The sequence below is a fragment of the Bos taurus genome, chromosome 7 (genome assembly GCF_002263795.3).
Source record: "Bos taurus isolate L1 Dominette 01449 registration number 42190680 breed Hereford chromosome 7, ARS-UCD2.0, whole genome shotgun sequence".
Taxonomy (NCBI): Eukaryota; Metazoa; Chordata; class Mammalia; order Artiodactyla; family Bovidae; genus Bos; species Bos taurus.
The window spans coordinates 17,663,292-17,687,370 of NC_037334.1; the positions used below are offsets into that span (position 1 = coordinate 17,663,292).

The following is a 24,079-nucleotide window of genomic DNA, read 5'->3' on the forward strand; positions in this document are numbered from 1 at the left end:
CACGATGCTCTGTGGCGACCTAAATGGGAAGGAAATCCGAAAAAGAGGGGATATATGTATACACATAGCTGATTCACTTTGCCGTACAGTAGAAATTAACATAACATTGTAAAGCAACCTTTGCCAACAAAGGTCCATGTAGTCAAAGCTACGGTTTTTCCAGTAGTCATGTACAGATGTGAGAGTTGGACCATAAAGAAGGCTGAGCGTCAAGGAATTTTTGCTTTCAAATTGTGGTGCTTGAGAAGATTCTTGAGCAAGAGTCTTGGACTCTGGGCAGCAAGGAGATCAAACCAGTCAGTCCTAAAGGAAATCAACCCTGAATATTCATTGGAATGACTGATACTGAAGCTGAAGCTCCAACACTTTGGCCTTCTGTAACGAAGATCTGACTCATTGGAAAAGCCCCTGATGCTGTAAAGATTGAGGGCAGGAGAAGAAGGGGAAACAGAGCATGAGTTGGTTCAGTAGCATCACCGACTCAATGGATATGAATTTGAGCAAATTCCATGAGATAGTGAAGGACAGGGAAGCCTGGCGTACTGCAGACCACAGGGCTGCAAAGAATCAGACGTGACTTAGTAACTGAACAACAACAATCCGTGAGTGTAAAATTCTTTCCTGCCACATAGGAGTCCCATTTCTGTATTTCAGGCCTTATTTGTTTTGATATTCTAAACTTTTTTATTTTCTATTTGGGTATAGCCAATTAACAAAGGAGTTTGTGATGGACAAGGAGGCCTGGCGTGCTGCGATTCACGGTGTGGCAAAGAGTCGGACACGACTGAGCGACTGAACTGAACTGAACTGAACTGAATTAACAAACAATATTGTGATAGTTTCGAGTGAATAGTGAAGGGACCCAGCCATATACATACACATGTCCATTCTCCCCCAAACTCCCCTCCCATCCAGGCTGCCACATAACCTTGAGCACTGGAGTTCCATGTACTATACACAGCAGGGCCCTGTTGTTATCCATTTTAAATATAGCAGTGTGTACATATCCATCCCAAACTCCCTAACTATCCCTTCCTCCCATCCTCCCCCCACCACCCCCCACCACCGGCAACCATAAGTTCATTCTCTAAGTCTTCGAGGTCTTATCTTAAGTGACAGAGAAAGGTAAGAGAGCTGGAAAGCAGGAATCAGTGAGGGGGCTTGTGTCTGTCCCAACTCCCTCTCCCACCATTCCCCTTGCAGGTCTGACACAGTCCATCCATTTATCATTTTATTGGAAGTAGTTGCCTGGAGCCCCACCTTCTCAAGGGGACCCAGGAGGAAATGCATGTGTTATAAATTAACCATGGCAGGGCATCATCCCTAGAGCTCTGCCAGCTGGAGGCTAGCCCTCCACAGTCCGTGGACTCTCAGCCTACCAGGATCTGTCTCAGCTCCTGGCCCTATTGCCTGTTCATCCTGGGCTTGGAGCCTAGAATCTCTTTTCTCTCTGCCAATGTGCCAAGGCTCAGCAGTACTCAGAATAGTCCTCTTCCACATAGTTGGAGGGGAACCAGCCAATCTGGAAAGAGACAGGGAAGGAGTCAGGGCAGCCTCTCTGTGCATTCTCCCGCTGTTCCTTGACACACCGGCCAGGTTTCCTCTACCTCAGGGCCTTTGCACCTGCCACACCTTCTACCCCAGAACGTGGCTCCCCGGATACACCCTCAGCTGACCACCTGCACCTCCTCCTGTCCTTTACTCATGCGTCACCTTATCCATAAGGACTTCTAACCATCCAATTTAAGCACTGCAAACCTCACCCACCCCGACACTCTCCACCCCCACTTACTACTTTTCCATAACACTTTTCACCATCTAATTGATTATATATGTTACTTATTTACGGACTTGTTCTCTGTTCCCCCTCCCTTCCCTACAACAGGGCAGGGATTTTTGTCTGTCTGATTCATCACTGAGTTCCAAAAACCTAGAATAGTTCCTGGAACACAGTAAATCCTTAATAAATATTTGTTGAAAAGATAGATGGATGGATGATGGATGGATGGATGAACAAGGGATGGATGATGGAAAGATGGATGGATGGATGGAATGAATGGATAGATGAACAAGGGATGGGTGGATGTAATAATGGATGAATGATTAAATGATGAGTGGATGGATGAATGGATGGATGGATGGAATGATGGATGGATGGGTGAACAATGTATGGAAGGACAAAATGAAGGATGGATGGGTGGGTGGGTGGATGGATGGATAGAACAATGGATGGGTGGATGGGTGGATGAATTCTTTATAGCCCAGACCTTCCTAAACACCCCAGAAGGCTCCCTCACACCCCATTTGTCCTCCATCGCACAATACATTTACCCTCTATGGCTCCTAAAACAATTCTCCTAAGCAATTTTTCAGAGGTCACTTTTCATGTTTCCCTCTGGTAGAATTTAAGCTCCTAACTGCTGTCCTTATCTTCATTCAACAAGTATTTTTTGAGAAATCGATACAAGCAAGGCAATATGCTGGAGACTAGAAATTCATCAGCCGATAAAATAAAGAAGACTTTCTCCGCCTTTGTGAGACAAAAATAAGAAGCAAAGAGAAGCAAAGTTTTCTGAGAAAATTTGAGTCGCCTCCTGAAAGTCCAAATTCAGGCAAAGAACACAGAAGGCAAAAGTAGTTGGTCTGCTTCTTCATGCATTCAATAAATATTGAGCAACTACATGACAGCCACTGTTCCAGGCACCGGAGACACTGACGTGAAGAAGACAGACAAACTCCTCCCTTCAGGTTCCCCGAAACATGCCATTCACTCTCTCACCCCAGGGCCTTTGCACATGATGGTTTGTTTGCAATAGCTTCCCACACTGGTCCCCCTCCCCCCCAACTGTGACCTTTTTACCTGGCTAACTTTACTCATCCCTCAGTGATCAGCTTGCCTCTCAGAAGGTGTCTTGACCTCATCCGGGGTGAGTCAGAGGTTCCCCGGGGGCTCCCAAGGTGCCTTACAATTCCCCATCTCAATCTTGACCATTCAGTCTCACGAGGGCATGTTCACAGTTCCACATTTCCCACTAAATTATGAGTTTCGTGGGACAGCGATGGTACTGTGCTCCTCTGTGCCTCCTCGGCACCCAGCAGAATGGCACATAGTAGATGCTCAATAAATAAATGCAAGATGCATACATGAAATCTCTGTCCCTTCCTCCTTTCCAACCAGGGACGCCCCCTGCCCACCCTCCCCAGTCCACCATCCAGGACAGCCCCACTGTAACGGCAGAGCCCCGCCCCGACTCACCCGGCCATAGATCTCCCCTCGCCACCAGCCCTGCTGCCCCTTCTTGTTAAGGATCTTGACGATGTCGCCCTCTTTGAGGGACAGCTCTGACCGGTCCCGGGCGCAGAAGTCATAGCGGGCTTTAGCAGTGCCAAAGATCTTGATGCTCCCGGCTGTACGGCAGAGAGCAGACATGGGAAACAGCCCGGAGCAGAGCCCTCCCACCCACCCACCACCTGCAGAGGACAATGCTCTCAGGAGAATGCGCTGGGATAAAGGACCCCTCAATGCTTCTTTCCACTGAGTGTTAGGCGCCCTGTGTTCTGAGGGAAGACAGCTGTCTTCCCAGATCATTCTTCCAGCCCAACCAGGGTACAAATTTAGAGGATAATACCATATATGATCTTTAAAATGTTTTGTATCTATTCATGCTTTCCTGGTGGCTCAGATGGTAAAGAACTGTTTGCGATGCAGGAGACCCTTGGTCGGGAAGATCCCCTGGAGGAGGAAATGGCGAGGCACTCCAGTATTCTTGCCTGGAAAATTCCACGGACAGAGGAGCCTGGTGAGCTAGAGTCCATGGGGTCACAAAGAGTTGGACGTGACTGAGCAACTAACAAACACACACATATATTCATAGTAAGAGAAACAGAAGAAAGATGTGGAAATTTTCATTCCAGATAATATTAATTATATGAAGGAGGTCTAAGAGTTAAAAAAGAGAAGGAGAGGGGCTTCCTTTGGTGACCCAGTGGCTAAGATTCTGTGCTCCCAATGCAGGGGGCCCAGGTTCAATCCTTGGGCAGGGAACTGGGTCCCACATGTCACAATTAAGTGTCCACACACCACACCTCAAGGTCCCCCATGTCACAACTAAAAAGATCCTGGATGTCACAATGAAGAAGGAAGATCCCGGGTGCCGAACTAAGACCCAGCACAGCCAAATAAATAAACAAACAGAATTTTTTTTTTTTTAGAAACAAGAAAAGAAAAAGAGAGAGAAAGATAAGCAAGGGGGAAAGGGACACAGGAAAACTTCTCAAAGTACAATATTAAGTGATATTGTAGAAAATTAGTTTGTAGTATTTCTGCAGATAGGCTGACTGAATATATTTTCCAGGAAGAAATGTGCAGACAGAAACATCTGATTCGGTGATGAGAATAAGGACAATTTTCATCTTAGAGTCCCGATGTTGTGCTGGTGTTGCTTTCTCAAAAATACAGCTTTTTCCAGTGGGGAACTGTTATTTTATAGGCAAACATTTGAACAATAATTAATTTTTAAATCCATCTTAAAATTTTTTTGGATAGGTAAGAGTTCAGAAACTCCACCACCCATGTGACTTTTCCACTAAACATACTCCAGAATGCACTCCAGCAAAATAAAATTTGAATTAGAATAAGGAATTTTAAAAATAAAGGAAAACATGGAAAATAAGAAATGTAGACAGTTTAAACAATGCTTGATAACAACTTTGCAAATTGAAATGCAATGGTGAAGAAAGAATTCCTAAAATGTAAGGCATGATTGTTTTCACTCACAGAAAATCACAGCCAACACTCCAGAAAATTTCAACAAACCAGGTTAGTAAGCTATACAAAGGAAAACAGAAGAGAATGCTAAAGATCTTGCCTTTCTGTGGGAGAAAGTTTATTGCTGTTTTAGTCACTCAGTCGTGTCTAACTCTCTATGACCCCATGGACTGTAGCCCGCCAGGTTCCTCTATCCATGGGATTATCCCAAAAAGAACACTAGAGTGGGTAGCCATTCCCTTCTCCAGAGGCTCTTCCCGACCCAGGGTTGGAACCTGGGTCTCCTGAATTGCAGGCAGATTCTTTACAATCTGAGCCACCAGGGAAGCCCAGGAGAAGGTTATCGATACTGATTAATGCCTGATTTAATACAAAATTAAAGGCTTAAAATATATAGATGAGCACCCTTCTGGTTTCTTGTATCCTCATTTTCCCAAATATGAAAGTAACCCCTTTCATCCAAGCAAATGGATATGCAGATCTCTCAGGAGCAAAGGGACAAACTGGAAGTGGGAAGTTCAGGCTCTTTCACAGATAGGACTTCTCCATGCCCACTGGAAGCAATGTCTTCAGCATCCCCCAGCGTTCCCTGCACTACAGAAAGGAGCTGGCACTACAGGCCCCCATCTGGAGGCCTCCTACCTGATGGTTTGTTGATGGCTCTCCTCTCAGGCTCCTTGAAGGGGAACTGCAGGGTGGTGTCCAGCGACTTGAAGCAATCCTTCAGAGAGTTCTGTTGGTAGAATTCCACCAGCTCCTAGAAAGAGAACAGGACAGATGCTCTTCCAGAAGGCCAGCCCACAAGGGAGGGAGCCAGAACTGGAAGGAACCGCATCCAACTCCTTGTGTGAAACAGACCCCTCTTCTGCGCTCCCTGGCAACAGACTCCTTGAAAGCTCCCCTTGACAGGGAGCTAACTCCCTTCCCAGAGGCCAGGACCATTTTATGGGGAAGAAATCACATTGTCTCAAGACAGTTCTCCTAATATCGTTTGTTTCATGATCAACTTACCAAATAATCAACTTGCTTGACGACCAGTTCACCAAAACCAAACCCCCCCCTCCACCCTCTGGGTGTCAAGAGCTCTATTTTTACAGATAATTGTAATAATAATAAATGTTGTTTATGAAGCAACTACTGTGTGCGGGTCAGTGTGCAACCACACATCATCAAAATCTCTTAATAACCTAGAGGGGTGGAAGGGAGGCTCAAGGGGGAGGAGATATATGTATATTTATGGCTGATTCACATTATTGTATGGCAGAAACAACACAACATTGTAAAGAAATTATCCGCTGATTAAAAATAAATATTTAGGGACTTCTCTGGTGGCTCTGATGCTGGGAGGGATTGGGGGCAGGAGGAGAAGGGGACGACAGAGGATGAGATGGCTGGATGGCATCACTGACTCCATGGACGTGAGTCTGAGTGAACTCCGGGAGTTGGTGATGGACAGGGAGGCCTGGCGTGCTGCGATTCATGGGGTCGCAAAGAGTCGGACACGACTGAGCGACTGATCTGGTCTGATCTGGTGGCTCAGTGGTAAATAGTCTGCCTGCCAGTGCAGGAGACATGGGTTCAATCCCTGATCCAGGAGGATCCCATAGGCCACGGAGCAACTAAAGCCCTTCGCCACAACTCCTGAGCCTGTGCTCTAGAGTCCAGGAGCTGCAAGTGCTGGGCCCATGCGCCACCACTACTGAAGCCCACAAGCCTTCTAAGGCTCTGCAGCAAGAGAAGCCACCACAGTGAAAAGCTTGCGCACCTCAGCTAGAGTCTAGCCCCCGCCTGCTGCAAGTAGAGAAAAGTGGGCACAGAAATGAAGACCCAGCCCCCATTTTTTTTTTTTTGGTTTTAAAAAATAAATATTTTTTAAAATTTCTTAATAATCATGGGAGGTAAATACATTGGTGAGTCCCCTATTTTATAAATGGAGAAACTGAGTCACAGAGAAGGCTCATCCAGGGTCACACGGCTAGAAAAGGACAGATCCAGCATTCAGTCCTAGGACAAGAGATAAAATGTAGTAGCCAAAAGGTGGTCTCTATGTGAACGTGTGACAGTCACTCAGTCGTGTCTGACTTTTTGCAACCCGATGGACTGTACAGTTCATGGAATTCTCCAGGCCAGAATACTGGAGTAGGTAGCCCTTCCCTTCTCCCAGGGATCTTCCCAACCCAGCGATTAAACCCAGGTCTCCCAAATTGCAGCTGGATTCTTTACCAGTTGAGCCACAAGGGAAGGCCAGTCTCTATAATAAGACTCATCTGAATTCAAGAGTCAGATGTGTGTCATTTATGACTATTTCTCCCACAAATGTTCAAGCTCATCCTAAGAGTGGGGGAAAAGGCAAGTAAAAATTAAGGGACACTTTGCAAAACAAAATATTTTATATGTTTAAGAGTTCTAGACTTCAAAAATGCCAGTGTCCTAATTCATGTTGATGTTTGGCAGTGAAAGTGAAAGGTGCTCAGTCATGTCCGACTCTTTGCAACCCCATGGACTATAGAGTCCGTGGAATTCTCTAGACCAGAATACTGGAGTGAGTGGCCTTTCCCTTCTCCAGGGGATCTTCCCAACCCAGGGATGGAACCCAGGTCCCCCACAGTGCAGGCGGATTCTTTACCAGCTGAGGCACCAGGGAAGCCCAAGCATTCTGGAGTGGGTAGCCTATCCCTTCTCCAACAGATCTTCCCAAGCCAGTGATTGAACCAGGGCCTTCTGCATTGCAGGCAGATTCTTTATCAACTGAGCTATCAGGGAAGCCCGATGTTTGGCAGAAACCAATACAATACTATAAAACAATTATCCTTCAATTAAAAATAAACACATTTAATTCTTTTTAAAAGTGACACCGTCATAGGTGATGGGAGTGCCTTTTTTTTTTAACAGAGTATGGTTGTTATATGTAATTGAAATATTTTTCCAGTTCATTACAAGTGTGAAGAAACACTCAAAACTCTGGTTGTTTATTTCATCTTTGTTGGATTAACACATTCTCTCACTTGGGAAAACAAACAGACAAAAAAAACGCCAATGTCATGAAAGACCAAAGAAATAAATAAAAGACTGGGGAGCTCTCGCAAATTAAGAGAGACACTAAGGACATGAATGCAACGTGTGATTCCCCTGATTACATCCTGGGGATGAAAAGGCTGTAATAAACGTAATTGGGGCCATCAGGGAGCTTGGAAAACCCACTGTATTAGGTAATAATTTTGTATCAACGTTCAACTCCCTGACTGTGATAATCATACGCTGGTGAGGGGAAAAAAAAATTGTCTTGGCTCTTCAGATATGCATGCTAAAGTACTTATAGGAAGAATTTTTTTAATTTATTTTTAATTGGAGGATAATTGCTTACAATGTTGTGCTAGTTTCTGCCATACAACAATGTGAATCTGCTCTAAGTGTACATATGTCCCCTCCCACTTGAATCTCCCTGCCATCTTCTACCCCTTCCCACCTCTCTAGGCCATCACAGAGAACCAGGGTGATCTCTCTGCGTTATACAGCAACTTCCTATGAGTTATCTATTTTGCACGTGGTTCTGGAAGAGGGCATGGCAACCCACTCCAGTATTCTTGCCTGGGGAATCCCATGGACAGAGGAGCCTGGCGGGCTACAGTCCATGGGGCCGTAAAGAGTTGGACACGACTGAAGCAACTTAGCATAGCGTTACACATGGCAGCGTGTATATTTCCACGCTGCTCTCTAGGTTTGTCCCGCCCTCTCCTCCCCACACTGTGCCCACAAGTCTGTTCTCTACATCTCCGCCCTGCAATAGGTTCATTGGTACCATTTTTCTAAATTATAGGAAAGATCTTGATATCTGCGAATTACTCCTAAATAGTGCAAAACAAATGTGTGTGTGTGTGTGTAGAGGCAGAGAGGGAGAGAAAGAAAGCAAAAGAGGAAGAATATTAACAACCAATCAGTAAAACCAGGTGAAAGGCCCACAAATATTCATGACACTATTCCAGTAACATCTCAGTAATTTTTCAGAAATAAAAAAAATGGGGGGGGAGGAAAAATTTTCAGAATAAAAAGTTTGGGGGAGAAAAAGATATTTGGAATGAATGAACAGTCCCTAACCTTTGGGGGAGTAAAGGATATGTTTGAAGCTCAAATGAAATTTGAGACACCTGCCTCAAAAAAAAAAAAAAAAAATGCAGATATATGCAAAATTCTAGATTTTTTTTCCAGAGAATTCAAAGCTCCTCAAGGATCCACAGACCATGGGCAGGATCCATGAGCCTTATCAATGGGCTTAAGAGGTCTAAAAGATAGCCCCAAATTGCATGGCAACAAATAGAAGCAAAAACACTTGAAAGGCCTCTGGATTCTCCATGAAATGGTCATTAAACAGGTAAGGAGAGCTAAATCTTTTTAAATTGGGGTATAGTTGCTTTACAATGTTGTGTTCATTTCTGCTATACAGCAATGTGAATCAGCTCTATGTACATGTATATATATCCCCTCTTTCTTGGATTTCCTTCCCATTTAGGTCCCCACAGAGCATTAAGTCAGAGAAGGCAATGGCACCCCACTCCAGTACTCTTGCCTGGAAAATCCCATGGACGGAGGAGCCTGGTAGGCGGCAGTCTATGGGGTCGCACAGAGTCGGACACGACTGAGCGACTTCACTTTCACTTTTCACTTTCCTGCATTGGAGAAGGAAATGGCAACCCACTCCAGTGTTCTTGCCTGGAGAGTCCCAGGGACGGGGGAGCCTGGTGGGCTGCCGTCTATGGGGTCACACAGAGTCGGACACGACTGAAGCGACGCAGCAGCAGCAGCAGCAGCAGCAGAGCATTAAGTAGAGTTCCCTGTGCTATACAGCAGGCTCTCAGTTTTCCGTTTCACACATACTAGTGTGTATATGCCAGTCCCAATCTCCCAATCCATCCTACTCCCCCTTTCCCACCTTGGTGTCCATACACTGGTTCTCTATGTCTGTATCTCTATGTCTGCCTTGCAAGAACTAACTCTTGATGTCTGACAAAAATAGAGACTCTGCCATTCTATGACACCAGATGAGAACTAAACCTCAGTTTTCCCCATCTGTGAAATGGGAACTCAGAGCTGAGCAAATGACCTGCAGTCCTAATGATAATATGTCTGGCACTCAACAAGTGCTTTGCAAATGATCACTGCAGCTACTGTTGTTATTATTATTATTCTCATTGTTGGTGATTAGAAAAACAAGTTTAAAGCCAGTTGCTCCATAGTGCCTCTTGGAGTGGTTATTCTGGATGGAGGAAAAGGGGTCCTAAGGTGGAACCTCAGAGAGGGTCCAACTTAGACTCTGAAAGACTGGGGTTAGGGGTAGATTGACCCTTACCGTAAGTCCCCTGAAAGCTTTCTTTTCTGTAATCCGGTACAGTCCTTCTGCTGTCATGATTTTAATATGCTTGACTTCAACATTATACCTGCATGCAGGGAAAGAGAACAAGATGTCACTGAGACCTGAGTCGGGGAATTCAGGCCCATTTCCTGTTGCGTCTCAGTCCCAGGCTATAACCCCGCACCCCAACCATGGAAGAAGGGTACTTGGCTACTGGAGGGAACGGGCAACCACTGGAACCCAACAGAATCCCTTCCCTGGAGACTTTGCTGTTCTAAGCCTTCATTTCTTCCCCGTGTAATAGGAATCATCTTCCTTAACTCAGGGTTGCCGAGAAGTCAAATAGACTATGTAAGCAAGGCATCCTTCTAGAATAGATTGAATGAAATCTCCACTTCCACAAATACAAAGAACCATAGAATCTAAAGGATGCAGGAGAAGGGAATTCATTTCCACCAATATGGCGGACCACAGACTAGTAAGGACCCAGAAGAGACATGAATTGGCAGGAGTGGTTCTGTTTACATGAAGAATTAGATAACCAAAAAAAAAAAAAATCTCCTACTTCAAAAAACCCCTAGAAATGCTGAGAGAAGAATGCTGAACTCTTAAAAAAAAAAAAAAAAAAAAGTAAGGGAAATCCCCCAAAGGACAAACTGAGGATGAAACTTAAAAGTATGTGTCAATTCAATTTTGGCTGTTCGATGCAGCTTGCAGGGTCTCCAACCAGGGATCAAACTCAGGCCCTCAGTAGTCCTAACCATTGGAAAGTAAAAGTGTTAGTTGCTCAATCGTGTGCAACTCTTTGTGACCCCATGGACTGTAGCCCACCAGGCTCCTCTGTCCATTGAATTCTCCTGGCAAGAATACTGGAGTGAGTTGCCATTTCCTTCTCCAGGGGATCTCTCTGACCAAGGGATTAAACCTGGGTCTCCCACATTTCAGGCAAGGCAGCCCCCACTGGACCACCAGGGAATTCCCTAGAGCATGCATCTTGATCACACAGAAATACGAGATGAGTTATTGTGTCCTTGTTGGGTAGAGAGTTGGCACTGAGACCCACCCTCATTCCAAAAGGCTGGACTGTCAAGTCAAAAAGCTACATCCTCAGGGGGGAAAACGTGTTCTAGAAAAACTCCACCCATCAGCACAGCAGGGACCATGTGAAAGCTTGTTTGTCTCAGACTCAAAATAGAGAAGTCACACTTAAGAATTCACCACCTTAACCTCACCTTCTTATGGGTTTAGCGTTTATACTTAAACCATCCCAGTATAGACTGGGAAACTAAGAATTAAACAAAACTATTTTAATCTGAAAAAGAAGTAAACTTGTTGGTGATTCCCAACGGAAGCAAATGCAAAATCTCTGGACACCCAAGCTGCAAAGATGCCCATGGGGAAAGCCCCACTTATCATCACAAGACAAAATGAAAAAACCAACAAGGAAACGAGTCACCACAAGAAAGAAGCTGCACCCAAAACAAACAGAAAGGCAGGACAGCCAGGGCCTGCAAGACTTGGGTCCAGACTGCATTTCTGCCTCTTATGGCATCACCCATCAATGGACATGAGTTGGAGCAAACTCTGGGAGATGGTGAGCAAACTCATGGGGTCACAAAGAGGCGGACAGTACACAGCATACAACAACAAAGAGTATGCTTAATGTCCCCTTAGAGCCTTAAGAAGCATATCTTTTTTTTCTGTGGGTTACCAATCAATGAAAAGAAATAAAAAACAAAAATTAAAAATACACAGGACCCTACAGGAGCTCAATAAAAAGTGACTTGTTAACGTACGATAGTCAATCGTCTTGACAGGGACAGAGCAAAGGGACAAAGTAGGTGATTAAAAACTCAATCCCACTAAGGGATGGTAAATAGAAAAACATGGGAGACCCCTGTAAGTTAATGATTACTCAAGAAAGCAGATTTGCTTAACCACAAAACCAAGCAGGCTTGCTTAGCCACACAGGCATGTCACAGAGTCTCGGGATATGACCCAAAACAATAAAACAATGGTGACATGAGCCCCACCTCCTGTCCAGGGAGCTCAGTAAGTTAATGAATCCTAGGACATGCTCTCTGCACACAAGAAGAACAATAATTTGCGGACCACACAGGGACAAGAAAAGTCTCCTACTCAACCTGGGGGAGGAGGAGCTGATGCCGGAAGCATGACACCTATCTACTCAAGAAAGTCAAAGAAGTTCTCTTCCCCCTCCCCACTTTTCCTTTGTTTATGAAATTGTAGCCCAGTGAGTTCTTAGGGCAGAGCATTTCTGGCTCACCTTTTTGTAAACCTCACAAGCATCCTATCCTAATAAAAGTCACTTCATATCTATCACTTTGCCTCTCGCTGAATTCTTTTCCTGCACTGAGACATAAAGGACTGGTACTGGAGCTCTTCAGAGCCCTCAGAAACAATACCCAAATGGTTTCATCCTTCCCAAGCACCTGAAGTGCTCAGCTCACAAGGGGAAACGGACCAGGAAAGAAGAAATTACTTAATACTGATGGCAAATTCCGCGGCATCCTTCACCCTCTGCCGCACCAAGAACGTCCCATCCGAGCGGTTGGTAAGAATGCTTTCCGCCCCGGCTCGCTCCATGGGGCCAGCGTACCTGTCAAGACATACCAAGAAGAGAGGTTCACGTAACTCTGATAGGTAATCCTGGGGGAGGCAGTGGCACCCCACTGCCTCATTAGACACCTTTAAGTCACGCCCAAGCTTTCACAACTGGATTGCAGGAAACAACACAATCCTTTGGGTGTAGCTATGTCTCAGTGCGATACAGGAAGAAATATATTTGTTCTCTATGCTCTCCACCCTTTCCTGGCATGCTGCTGCTGCTAAGTCGCTTCAGTCGTGTCCGCCTCTGTGCGACCCCATAGACGGCAGCCCACCAGACTCCCCCGTCCCTGGGATTCTCCAGGCAAGAATACTAGAGTGGGTTGCCATTGCCTTCTCCATATAACTCCTAAAACCTTTGGAATCTCCAAAGTAATATGTCTTTTTAAAATTTTTATTTATTTTTCTTTTTGGCTGTGTTGGGTCTTTGTTGCTGCGTAGGCTTTTCTCTATTGGGGCACACGGGCTCAGTAGTTGTGGCTCCCGGGCTCTAGAGCACAGGCTCAATAGTTGTGGCACACGGGTTTAGTTGCTCCACAGCATGTGGGATCTTTCCGGATCAGGGATGGAACCAGTTTCTCCTTCATTGGCAGGCAGATTCTTTACTTCTGAGCCACCAGGGAAGCCCAATAAGTGTCTTTTTGTATGCTAATAAGCTGACTGGGGCTCTTCTTTTTTTAATATTTACTTTTATTTACTTGGCTGCCCTGGGTCTTAGTTGAGGCATGCAGGATCATCAGTCTTTGTCGCAGCTTGCAAACTATTAGCTGCATGTGGGATCTAGTTCCCTGACCAGGGATTGAACTCAGGCCCCCTGCATGGGGAGCTTGGAGTCTTAGCCACTAGACCAGGGAAGCCCCTGGGGGCTCTTTAATAGGCTCAGGATGACAGTTAGTAGTCAGAAGAGCCATGTGATTAGAGGCTTGAAACTTTCAGCCCTGCCCCACCTCCACATCTGCGAAGATGGAGGTTGAGTCCATCACTAACGACCCATAATTTAATCAATCTTGCCTATATAAAGATGCCTCAACCGAACTCCAACCAAACAGTTTTGATTTTTTTTTTTTTTTTGCAGGGGGCGGGGGTGGGGGTGGGCTGGAGATTCCTAACCACCACCACTCGTCATGTGGGATCCTACTTCCCTGACCAGCGATCAAACCTGTGCCCCCTGCATGGGACGTGCAAAGTCTTAACCACTGAACTACCAGGGAAGTCCCAACCAAGGTGTTTGGAGAGATTCGAGGTTGGTGAACACAGAGAGATACCAGGGGTGGGGTGGGTGGGTGCAAGCCCAGAGAGGGCATGGAAGCCCTGTCCCATTTCCCCATACCTTGCCCCAAGCAACTCTTCCATCTGACTGTTCCTGATTTGAATCCTTTGATAATAAACAGTCTAGTAAGGAAACTGTTTCTACAAGTTCTGGGAGCTTGTGTTAGCAAATTATCAAACCCAAGGACGGGGCTATGGGAAGCTCCCATTTGTAGCTGGTGGGTCAGAAGTCTGGGTGACCCAGGCTTGTGATTGTCATCTAAAGTGGAGGGCTACCTCTTGAAGTGTGTTAGTCACTCAGTCGTGTCCGACTCTTTGCAACTCTATGGACTGTAGCCTGCCAGGCTCCTCTGTCCATGGGATTCTCCAGGCAAGAATACTGGAGTGGGTTGTCATTTCCTTCTCCAGGGGATCTTCCCAACCCAGGGATTGAACCCAGGTCTCCTGCACTGCACGTGGATTTTTTTTACCATGTGAGCTAGGTAAACCGAGCTAGAAACCAAGCCCTTAATCTATGGGACTTGTCGCTAACTCCAGACAAATCGTGTCAGAATCAAATTGAATCACAGCACACCCAAGCTGGTGTCTGTAGAATTAGAGAATTGTTAGGTGCGGAGAATAAAAAAAAAAAAAAAAACCCACACATTTGGTTTCAGAACTATTGAGAGTATGAGTATAGAAAAACAGGTGTGGGTTTTTTTTTTTTCCTTTTACTCTGAAATTTGGCATTTCTGGAAAGGTATTTACTGAGTGCCCACTGTCTGCCCATCTTTGTGGTCACCAGGATGGAAATAGGATGAGGAGAGTGAGACACAGCCTCAGGTACAAAAATTAAAGGGCAAGCCAAAAAACTCAGTCACCAGGATAAATAACAACAAAGAAAATAAGTAGCACTTTAATGCAATATTTTCTAAATCACAAAAGCAACCATACAAAGGAATGAAGTACTGATTAAGTGCTACAAGGCGAATGAACCCTGAAAACATGGTGCTGAGTGAGAGAAGCCAGTCACAAAGGGCACACAGGGTAGAATTCCATTTATATGAAGCACCCAGAACTGGCAAACTCATAGACACAGAAAGTGTGTTCATGGTTGTCAGGGCTTGGGGAGGGAGAGGAGGGGTCACTGTTGACAGGGGGGCAGCGAAAATGTTTCGGAGCTAGAGAGAGGTGCTGGTTGCATACCATTGTAAATGTACATTTAATATAAATGTGAAAAGTAAATAGAGATGTGACTATGAATATAATTATGCTATAAGTGCAAATATACAACAGAAATAATACATATTAATTATATATAATATATAATTATATATGATGTATCAGCAAGAATATGAAATATTAATAGCATAAATTTAAGTATATAACATAAAAATATATATTAACTACAGATAACACATAATTATAAGTCATAATTATATAAATTATATCTATAAATATGATGTCATAATTATATAAATATGATGTCAATGTGTTTATGCTATAAATATAAACATTAATATATAACACATAATATATATTATATACTATACAATTACGGAGAAGATGATGGCACCCCACTCTAGTACTCTTGCCTGGAAAATCCCATGGACAGAGGGGCCTGGTGGGCTGAAGTCCATGGGGTCGCTAGGAGTCGGACACGACTGAGCGACTTCTCTTTATTTTTTCACGTTCATGCATTGGAGAAGGAAATGGCAACCCACTCTAAGTGTTCTTGCCTGGAGAATCCCAGGGACAGGGGAGCCTGGTGGGCTGCCATCTATGGGGTCGCACAGAGTCGGACGTGACTGAAGCGACTTAGCAGCAGCAGCATACAGTTATAGACAGTATGTATGGAATTAGTATGCAACATAAATAATATATACTAACTATATATAATGCATTTATGATATAAATATGAATTATTTATTATATATAAAATGAATGTGTATGTAAATATATAACAATTTATATTATATACCATATAATTACAGATAATATATGTGTGAATATGCCTATATGCTCTAAGTGTGAATATAACATAAATAATATATGTTAATCATACATTTTTGTTGTTAAGTCTCTAAATCGTGTCTGACTCTTTGCAATCCCATGCACTATAGCTGGCCAGGCTTCTTTGTCCATGGGATTTCTCAGGCAAGAATACTGAAGTGGGCTGTCATTTCCTTATCCAGGGGACCTTCCCGACCCAGGGATCAAACCTGCATCTCTTGCATTGTCAAATATTGGCAGGTAGATTCTTTATTGCAGAGCCATCAGGGCTTCCCATAATATAAACATATAACCTAATATGTATTAATTATATATATATATATATAATTACATCATATATTTTAATATATAACTAACTACATTATTGGCTGTATATTTAATATATAACTAACTACATTATAAGGCTGTATATTGTCACCCTGCTTATTTAACTCATATGCAGAGTACAGCATGAGAAACGCTGGGCTGGAAGAAGCACAAGCTGGAATCAAGATTGCCGGGAGAAATATCAATAAGCTCAGATATACAGATGACACCACCCTTATGGCAGAAAGTGAAGAGGAACTAAAAAGCCTCTTGATGAAGGTGAAAGAGGAGAGTGAAAAAGTTGGCTTAAAACTCAACATTCAGAAAACGAAGATCATGGCATCTGGTCCCATCACTTCATGGCAAATAGATGGGGAAACAGTGGAAACAATGTCAGACTTTGTTTTCGGGGGGCTCCAAAATCACTGCAGATGGTGATTGCAGCCATGAAATTAGAAGACGCTTACTCCTTGGAAGAAAAGTTATGACCAACCTAGATAGCATATTAAAAAGCAGAGACATTACTTTGCCAACAAAGGTCCGTCTAGTCAAGGCTATGGTTTTTCCAGTAGTCATGTATGGATGTGAGAGTTGGACTGTGAAGAAAAAGAATTGATGCTTTTGAACTGTGGTGTTGGAGAAGACTCTTGAGAGTCCCTTGGACTGCAAGGAGATCCAACCAGTCCATTCTGAAGGAGATCAGCCCTGGGATTTCTTTGGAAGGAACGATGCTAAAGCTGAAACGCCAGTACTTTGGCCACCTCATGCAAAGAGTTGACTCTTTGGAAAAGACTCTGATGCTGGGAGGGATTGGGGGCAGGAGGAGAGGATGAGATGGCTGGATGGCATCACCAATTTGATGGACGTGAGTCTGAGTGAACTCCGGGAGTTGGTGATGGGCAGGGAGGCCTGGTGTGCTGTGATTCATGGGGTTGCAAAGAGCTGGACACGACTGAGCGACGGAACTGAACTGAACTGAACTACATTATGCAATATATAGTTATATTGATAAATGTGAATATGTAATATAAGTGTAAATAATAACATAAACGCCTCTTTAAATGGTTAGTTTTATGTCATGTGAATTTTACCTCAATTTTAAAACTAAATTGAAAAAAAATCTGTGATGAATAAAATGTCAAAACTTCAAATAAGGACAAGACCTGACTCTGCACGTGCCTGGCTGACCGAAATTCACCTTTCCCTACTCCCAGCCCTGTCATATCCTGACTTGATTTACAGTGTTGATAGTTTGCCCATCATAGCTGTTTTTTTTTCCCCATTGCTTTTGTTTTTTTAAAACATCACATTAAAAGAGTATGGCTCACACACACACACACACACACACAAAAAACAGTGTGGCTCTCAAAGTCTGAGGTTTTGGCACCCCCTTAAATCCTTGCTGCACCCAAAGTCAGGGTCTCGCTCTCTCCTCTCCCCAGTTCCAGCCGCAGTGGCCTCATTTTACCGCATCTGGCCAGGCAGGGATAGAGTGAGCGCCCTGCCTCAGGTGAACACAGTTTAAACCCTGGATCCGCCACCCAGTTGCTCTGTGACCTCGGGACCTGAGTGTGCTCCTCCCAGCCCTAATTTCCTTCTCTGAAAAGAGGAGATAAAACTGCCCATCACAGAGGAACATTTTTGACAAAAGGCAAAGACGCAGTTGAAGCGCCTCATACGTGGTGTGTGTTTACCACACGGGAGTGTTATTAGGCCCTTTGTGTAATAAGGTTGGGCTTTGAAGCCCGGCAGACTTGGGTTCGAATCCCACCTCTTTCACTTCCTTGCTTTGTGACACTGACCAAGTTACTTGCTGCTCTCTGAGTCGTGGTTTCCTCCATTGCAGAAAGAGATTAAGAGGAGTATGCACTCAAAGCATTATTACAAGAATTGCCCTTAAAATGCTGACACAGTGGTCATAAAAACAATACCACAGTCTAGGATACCAATCATTGTAAAATACACCATGCTTTCACGGGCAATTATGAAATAAAAATTACTGGTTTCCCTAGTGGCTCAGATGGTAAAGAATCTGCCCAGAGAAGGGAATGGCTACCCACTCCAGTATTCTTGCCTGGACAGAGGAGCCTGGCAGATTACAGTCCATGAGGTCACAGAGTCTGACATGGCTGAGCGACTTAGCACACACACGCACCCATAAAATTAGGCAGAAGAACTGAGACACCACTAATTGTAAGAACTATTCCAATGCCAGAGGCGTTAAATAGTGAGAGCAAAAAATATGCATTTTACAATGGATGAAATGTGGTCATAACAGCTAATGCTAATAAGAATAGATAATAAAGTGCTTTTTGCATGTCAGGAATAGAGCTAAGCACTTTACAGGCTCATGGAAACTTCTTAACAGCCCTATGAATCAGATATTGTTACCAATCTGTTTTCCAGGGAGGAAAGCTGAAGCGCAGAGAAGCTGAGTTACTGGCTAAAGGTCACACAGCTGGATAATATTAGAGTCAGGATTGGAACCGAAGTCAGCGGGCTCCAAAGCGACAGTATAAACCTCCATCCCTCATTGTACTCTAAGCAGTAGGTTCTCAAAAAAAGGCAGGTGGAGAGGGAGAAGAAGCTCCCATTATATTGTCACCATCGTTTTCTTTACATTAGAACCGAATATCCCAAAGTCAAGGACCCTCTTTGGTCTGTGCTCTCTCCTCAGCAGCCCCTGGTGTAGGGCTGGACCCAGTAGTTAAGGCCCAAAGTTTGAAGAATGAATAACTGACTTGTTTGCAGCCCCTTGTGGCACCCCAATGTTCAGCCCAAACATCCACCCCAAAGCACCCCAAGTGAAAAATAAGATGGTTCTACTCACCAGAGATGAACGGACAGGTCCTGAGGGGGACCCTGGGGACACAGACAGAGGCGGAGACTTAGGGAAAAGGGTTCAGCATGGCAACAGACTTCAGGACACTGCATTCATTCATTCCACTATCACGTACTGGGTGTCTATTACGTGCCGGGCACTGTGCTCTTCTCTGGAAATACAGCTCCAGAATCCAGTGGGAGAGACCAGTCCCCCCCTCCCAAATGAATCAGCTTTAAAGAGGCAGTTACGTGTGTAGGCAGAAATTGGAAAGACGTCCAGATCTTGATGTGTGAATGCCAAGTCCCACCGAAAGGATCCTGGCTCCTTGGGAAAATGGTTGATTCCAAGATTGGGGCAGAAGGAGTACAAGAGCAGTGTGCTCTTGTGCTAAAAAGTAAAGAAGGGCTCAGAGAACAATGAGGTTATGTCAAAAGGACAGAGGAGCCAGCCTGAAGGGGCTCCCACTGGTCCAGTGAACCAGTGAAGTTGCCCAATCATGTCCAGCTCTTTGCGACCCCATGGACTATAGCCTCCCAGGCTCCTCCATCCATGGAATTTTCCAGGCAAGCGTACTGGAGTGGGTTGCCATTTCCTTCTCCAGGGGATCTTCCACACCCAGGGATCGAACCCAGGTCTCCCACATTACAGGCAGATGCTTTACTGTCTGAGCCACCAGGGAAGCCCTAAGCCCACTGGTCCAGGCCAGGACAATATGAAAATAAAAATCCAGGAACATTTCCTGAGATAGATACCAAACAGATACACAGATAGACACATAGATGATTGACACAGAGATGGCTATATAGATAGATACATAGATAATGGATGAATACACAAGTACATAGATACACAGATGGTTGATTGGTATATACATAGATACACAGATAAATACATAGATGATTATTAGATAGATCCATAGATAATTGATACATAGATGCAAATGGATACATGGATAGACACACAGATACATAGATATGCATGAATCTGTCAGGTAACTGACAGATTCATAGATACAAAGATGATTGATTGATTGATAGATACATACATAATACACAGATACATAGAAGAGACAGTTCTTTACAATAGAATATCAGCTAATAACTTAGGAGGAATGATGGAGTTAGAAATACATAATGCAACTCCACAATGGAGAAAGGACCCCAAGCCAAAAAAAAAAAAAAAAGGCAAAAGATATTTTTTGGAAAATTGGTAAAGTGTAAATATACACTCTGAATTATGTAATATATAATTTATATATTATAATTTCTAATATGTGATAATTTATAATAGTAGAATGTCCATGCTGAATTTCATGTTTTCAAAAATCACACTATGTATATACAAGAGAAAGTTCCTGTTCTCGGCAGGTATTCAAATTAAAGAGGAAATGTGTCTGTAAACTTACTTTGAAGAGTCTCAAGAAAAAACAAATAATAGACATTTTCCATATAAATGAAATGTTCAGAGAAAGATGACAGAGACAATGAGACAAAATGTTAACAATTGGTGATCTGACTAACAGATGTATGAGCGTTCTTTGCATTATTCTCATGACTTTTCTGGAAGTCTGAAATTACGTAAAATGAAAGCAAAAAAAAAATGGGAGAGACTTTCTGTCTGCAGGCTCCTATGAGGGCTACAAAGTGGTCAGTGGGTAGTTAGGAAGAATGAGGTTTGGGGAGAATGGGGAAGATTTGAAGTCATTATCAAGACGAGGAAATCAAGAGAATGGGAAACAGGTGAAGAAAGACAAGCACCAGGCAGAGCGGTGGGCAGGCCTGGTCCCTGCATGAGGAGGCCCAGGGGACGCGACCCCGTAGATGACTCTGTTTGGTGCCTCTGAAGGAATGCAGGGGTTGGCCAGCCTTCTGAACCCCTGTTCCTTCCCCAAGTGATGGAGAAGATTCAAGGATGAAGGTTCTTTAAAAAACTAAAAACAGAGCTACCATACGACTCTGAAATCCCACTCCTAGGCACATATACAGGGAAAAACATGGTCCAAAAGGATACATGTACCCCAATATTCATTGCTGTGCTGTTTACAATAGCCAAGACATGGAAGCAGCCTAAATGTCCATTGTCAGGGGAATGGACAAAGAAGATGTAGTACATATATAAAATGAAATATTACCCAGCCATTAAAAAGAACAAAATAATGCCATTTGCACATCTCTGGTGGCTCAGATGGTAAAAAATCCACCTGTAATGTGGGAGACCTAGGTTCGATCCCTGGGTTGGGAAGATCCCCTGGAAGAAGGCATGGCAACCCACTTCAGTATTCTCACCTGGAGAATCCCCATGGACAGAGGAGCCTGCGGGCTACAGCCCATGGGGTCCCAAAGAGTCAGACAGGACTGAGAAACTAAGCACAGAGATCGTCATACTGAGTGAAATAAGTCAGACAGAGAAACAGAGACATCGTATGACATCCATTTTTATGCTAAATCTAAAAAGACATGATACAAATGAACTTATTTAGAAAACAGAAACAGACTCACAAGAACTTAGAGAATAAACTTATGGTTGCTGAGGAAAGGATGGGAGAAAGGGAGGGTTGGGAGTTTGGTATGGACGTGTATACCCTGCTATATTTAAAATAGATAACCAACAAGGATCTGCTGTACAGCACAGGGAACTCTGCTCAATGTCATGTGGCAGCCTGGACGGGAACAGGGTTTGGGGGAGAATGGATACATGTATGTATGACCGAGTCCCTTTTCTGTCCACCTGAAACTATCACAACATTGTCACTGGCTATACTCCAAAACAAAATTAAAGGTTAATTTTAAAAAGTCATATGTTCATGTGTATGTAATAAAAACTGAAACATTGAAAATAAAAAGAACCAAGGAGAAAAGGACTGGTCATCCTTCCCAGGGTGAACCCCTCTCTGGGCTCAGTCAACAAGGTAGGGAGTGACACGCCATGATGGGCAGCCCCTCCTGATCTCAGGAGCATTCCCCTCAATGCTGCCCATCCTCACAGGACGCCCTCTGCACCCCCGTGCCCTCACTCCAACCAGACTGAGGCACTCACATGCACGTAGGGCTTGACCCTATTGCAGGGAAACCAGCCGACTTCATTGGTAGATATATTCCTTCCCTAAAAAGATGGAAGGGAGAGATGGACAGAGAGGTTACAGGCAGCCACAATGCTTGTGTGTATTCATCTTTCACCCAACAGCCACTCTGCTTGGCCATCTACCTCTCCATGACCTGGAATGACCCAGAGAGGGACCAACCAGTATCAACTTCTGGGAATACCACCAGCCCAGAAGGGCCAGGTCAGCCCCACAAATCCCCATAGACATCACCCTGCCTGGAGCAAATTTCCATTGCCAGAGTTCAGTGGGAGCATGATCCCACTCCCGAGGCCACCTACACCCTAACCCCATGTTCAGGTCCTTCCCCGTCATTCCCATGGCCCCAGCCTGTACCTCCCACCAGTTCTGTTCGGCTTCAGCCTTAGTGAGCTCCACAATGTCTCCCGGGTTGAGGCGCAAAAAAGGTCCAATGGCTCCAGGGGGTGGGGGCAGCCCGTAGTATTCCTGGCACACCTCCATCTTGGGCAGGCCTGGAGGGGAGGGGAGGGGATGATACAGAGAAGCCCAGGGCTTTCACATCCAAGTCTCGCCACCCAGCAGGATGGCAGAAGGTAAAAAGACAGACGATACCAAGTGGCAGCAAGGATGTGGAGCAACTGGAAGTCACCTGGATTCCTGGATTCTCTCTTTTTTTTTAATTTGAAGAAGTTTTTAACATGAAAACATGTAAAATAACTTTTTTTGCATAAACGGGAAGGGTGGCCATGACTCCACAGCTCATTCCTGCATGACTAGTAGGAACCCACTTTGGAAAACTGCTGGGCAGTGTTCACTGAAGCTAATTCCACTCATGAATACATCACCCAGAGAAACGAAACACAGGTCCCCAGAGATTCATAGACGAAGAATGTTCACAGCAGCTCTATTCACAAGAGCTAAAAAATGTGCAACATACCCCATGTCTTTAAGAAGATGGATAAACACAGCATGAAATAACCATATCATGGAATACGATACAGCAATGAAAAAGAACAAGTGACTGCTTCAAGCAGATACGCTAATACGCTGTGAGAGTCCATGCTATACAACTTCATTTGTGTGAAGTTAAAGGGCAGGCAAAACTAATCTGTGCTGATAGAGGTCAGAAAGTGGTTCCTTCTGGGAGACAGGGCAGACTAGCAGTGAGTATGACCAGCACCAGCCAATAAAACTTTCCATGATGATGAAAGTGTCCTATACATTGATCTGAGTGGTGGTTACATGGGTAGAGATTCAGTGAGCCATACTCTTAAAATTTATTCATTGTACACACCTTATGGTATGTATTTTCTATCTCAATAGAAATATTTCCGTCTCATAGAACACTACATATATATTATATATATTTCAATAGGAAATTATAGAAAATTACATATTTCTGTCTCAATAGAAAATGATAATTATGTATATCCACATAAAATGGATATGAGCAAGAGTATGTATATATATATATATGCAAACATATATGTGAACATATACATATGTTTAAGTATCTGTATGATGGATATATACACACATACACACATTCATATATATTATCTCCTACTGAGGACATCTGGGTTGTTTCTGGTTTTTGACCAGTAAAGCTAATATATACATTTTTTTATACAGCTGATTTTATACATATATATTATTACATTCGGGGAAGGCAATGGCATCCCACTCCAGTACTCTTGCCTGGAAAATCCCATGGACGGAAGAGCCTGGTAGGCTGCAGTCCATGGGGTCACTAAGAATCGGACACGACTGAGCGACTTCACTTTCACTTTTCACTTTCATGCATTGGAGAAGGAAATGGCAACCCACTCCAGTGTTCTTGCCTGGAGAATCCCAGGGACAGGGGAGCCTGGTGGGCTGCTGTCT

General features: G+C 44.1%; 1 protein-coding gene across 5 annotated transcripts in view; it reads right to left on the reverse strand.

Annotated features, from left to right (window-relative positions):
• Positions 1-1,217: 1,217 nt before the first annotated feature.
• Positions 1,218-24,079, reverse strand: part of VAV1 (vav guanine nucleotide exchange factor 1) — a 63,889-nt gene continuing 41,027 nt past the window's right edge. For 4 of the 5 annotated variants that reach the window (XM_059888402.1, XM_059888405.1, XM_059888404.1 and 1 more), the window contains 8 exons: positions 22,571-22,707; positions 22,171-22,236; positions 19,141-19,172; positions 12,619-12,735; positions 10,113-10,200; positions 5,411-5,525; positions 3,257-3,408; positions 1,218-1,522 (listed from right to left, as the gene is read on the reverse strand). In XM_059888402.1, coding sequence (XP_059744385.1) covers positions 1,469-1,522; positions 3,257-3,408; positions 5,411-5,525; positions 10,113-10,200; positions 12,619-12,735; positions 19,141-19,172; positions 22,171-22,236; positions 22,571-22,707 — 761 coding nt within the window. In that variant the 3' untranslated portion in view covers positions 1,218-1,468. 5 annotated transcript variants of the gene reach the window in all.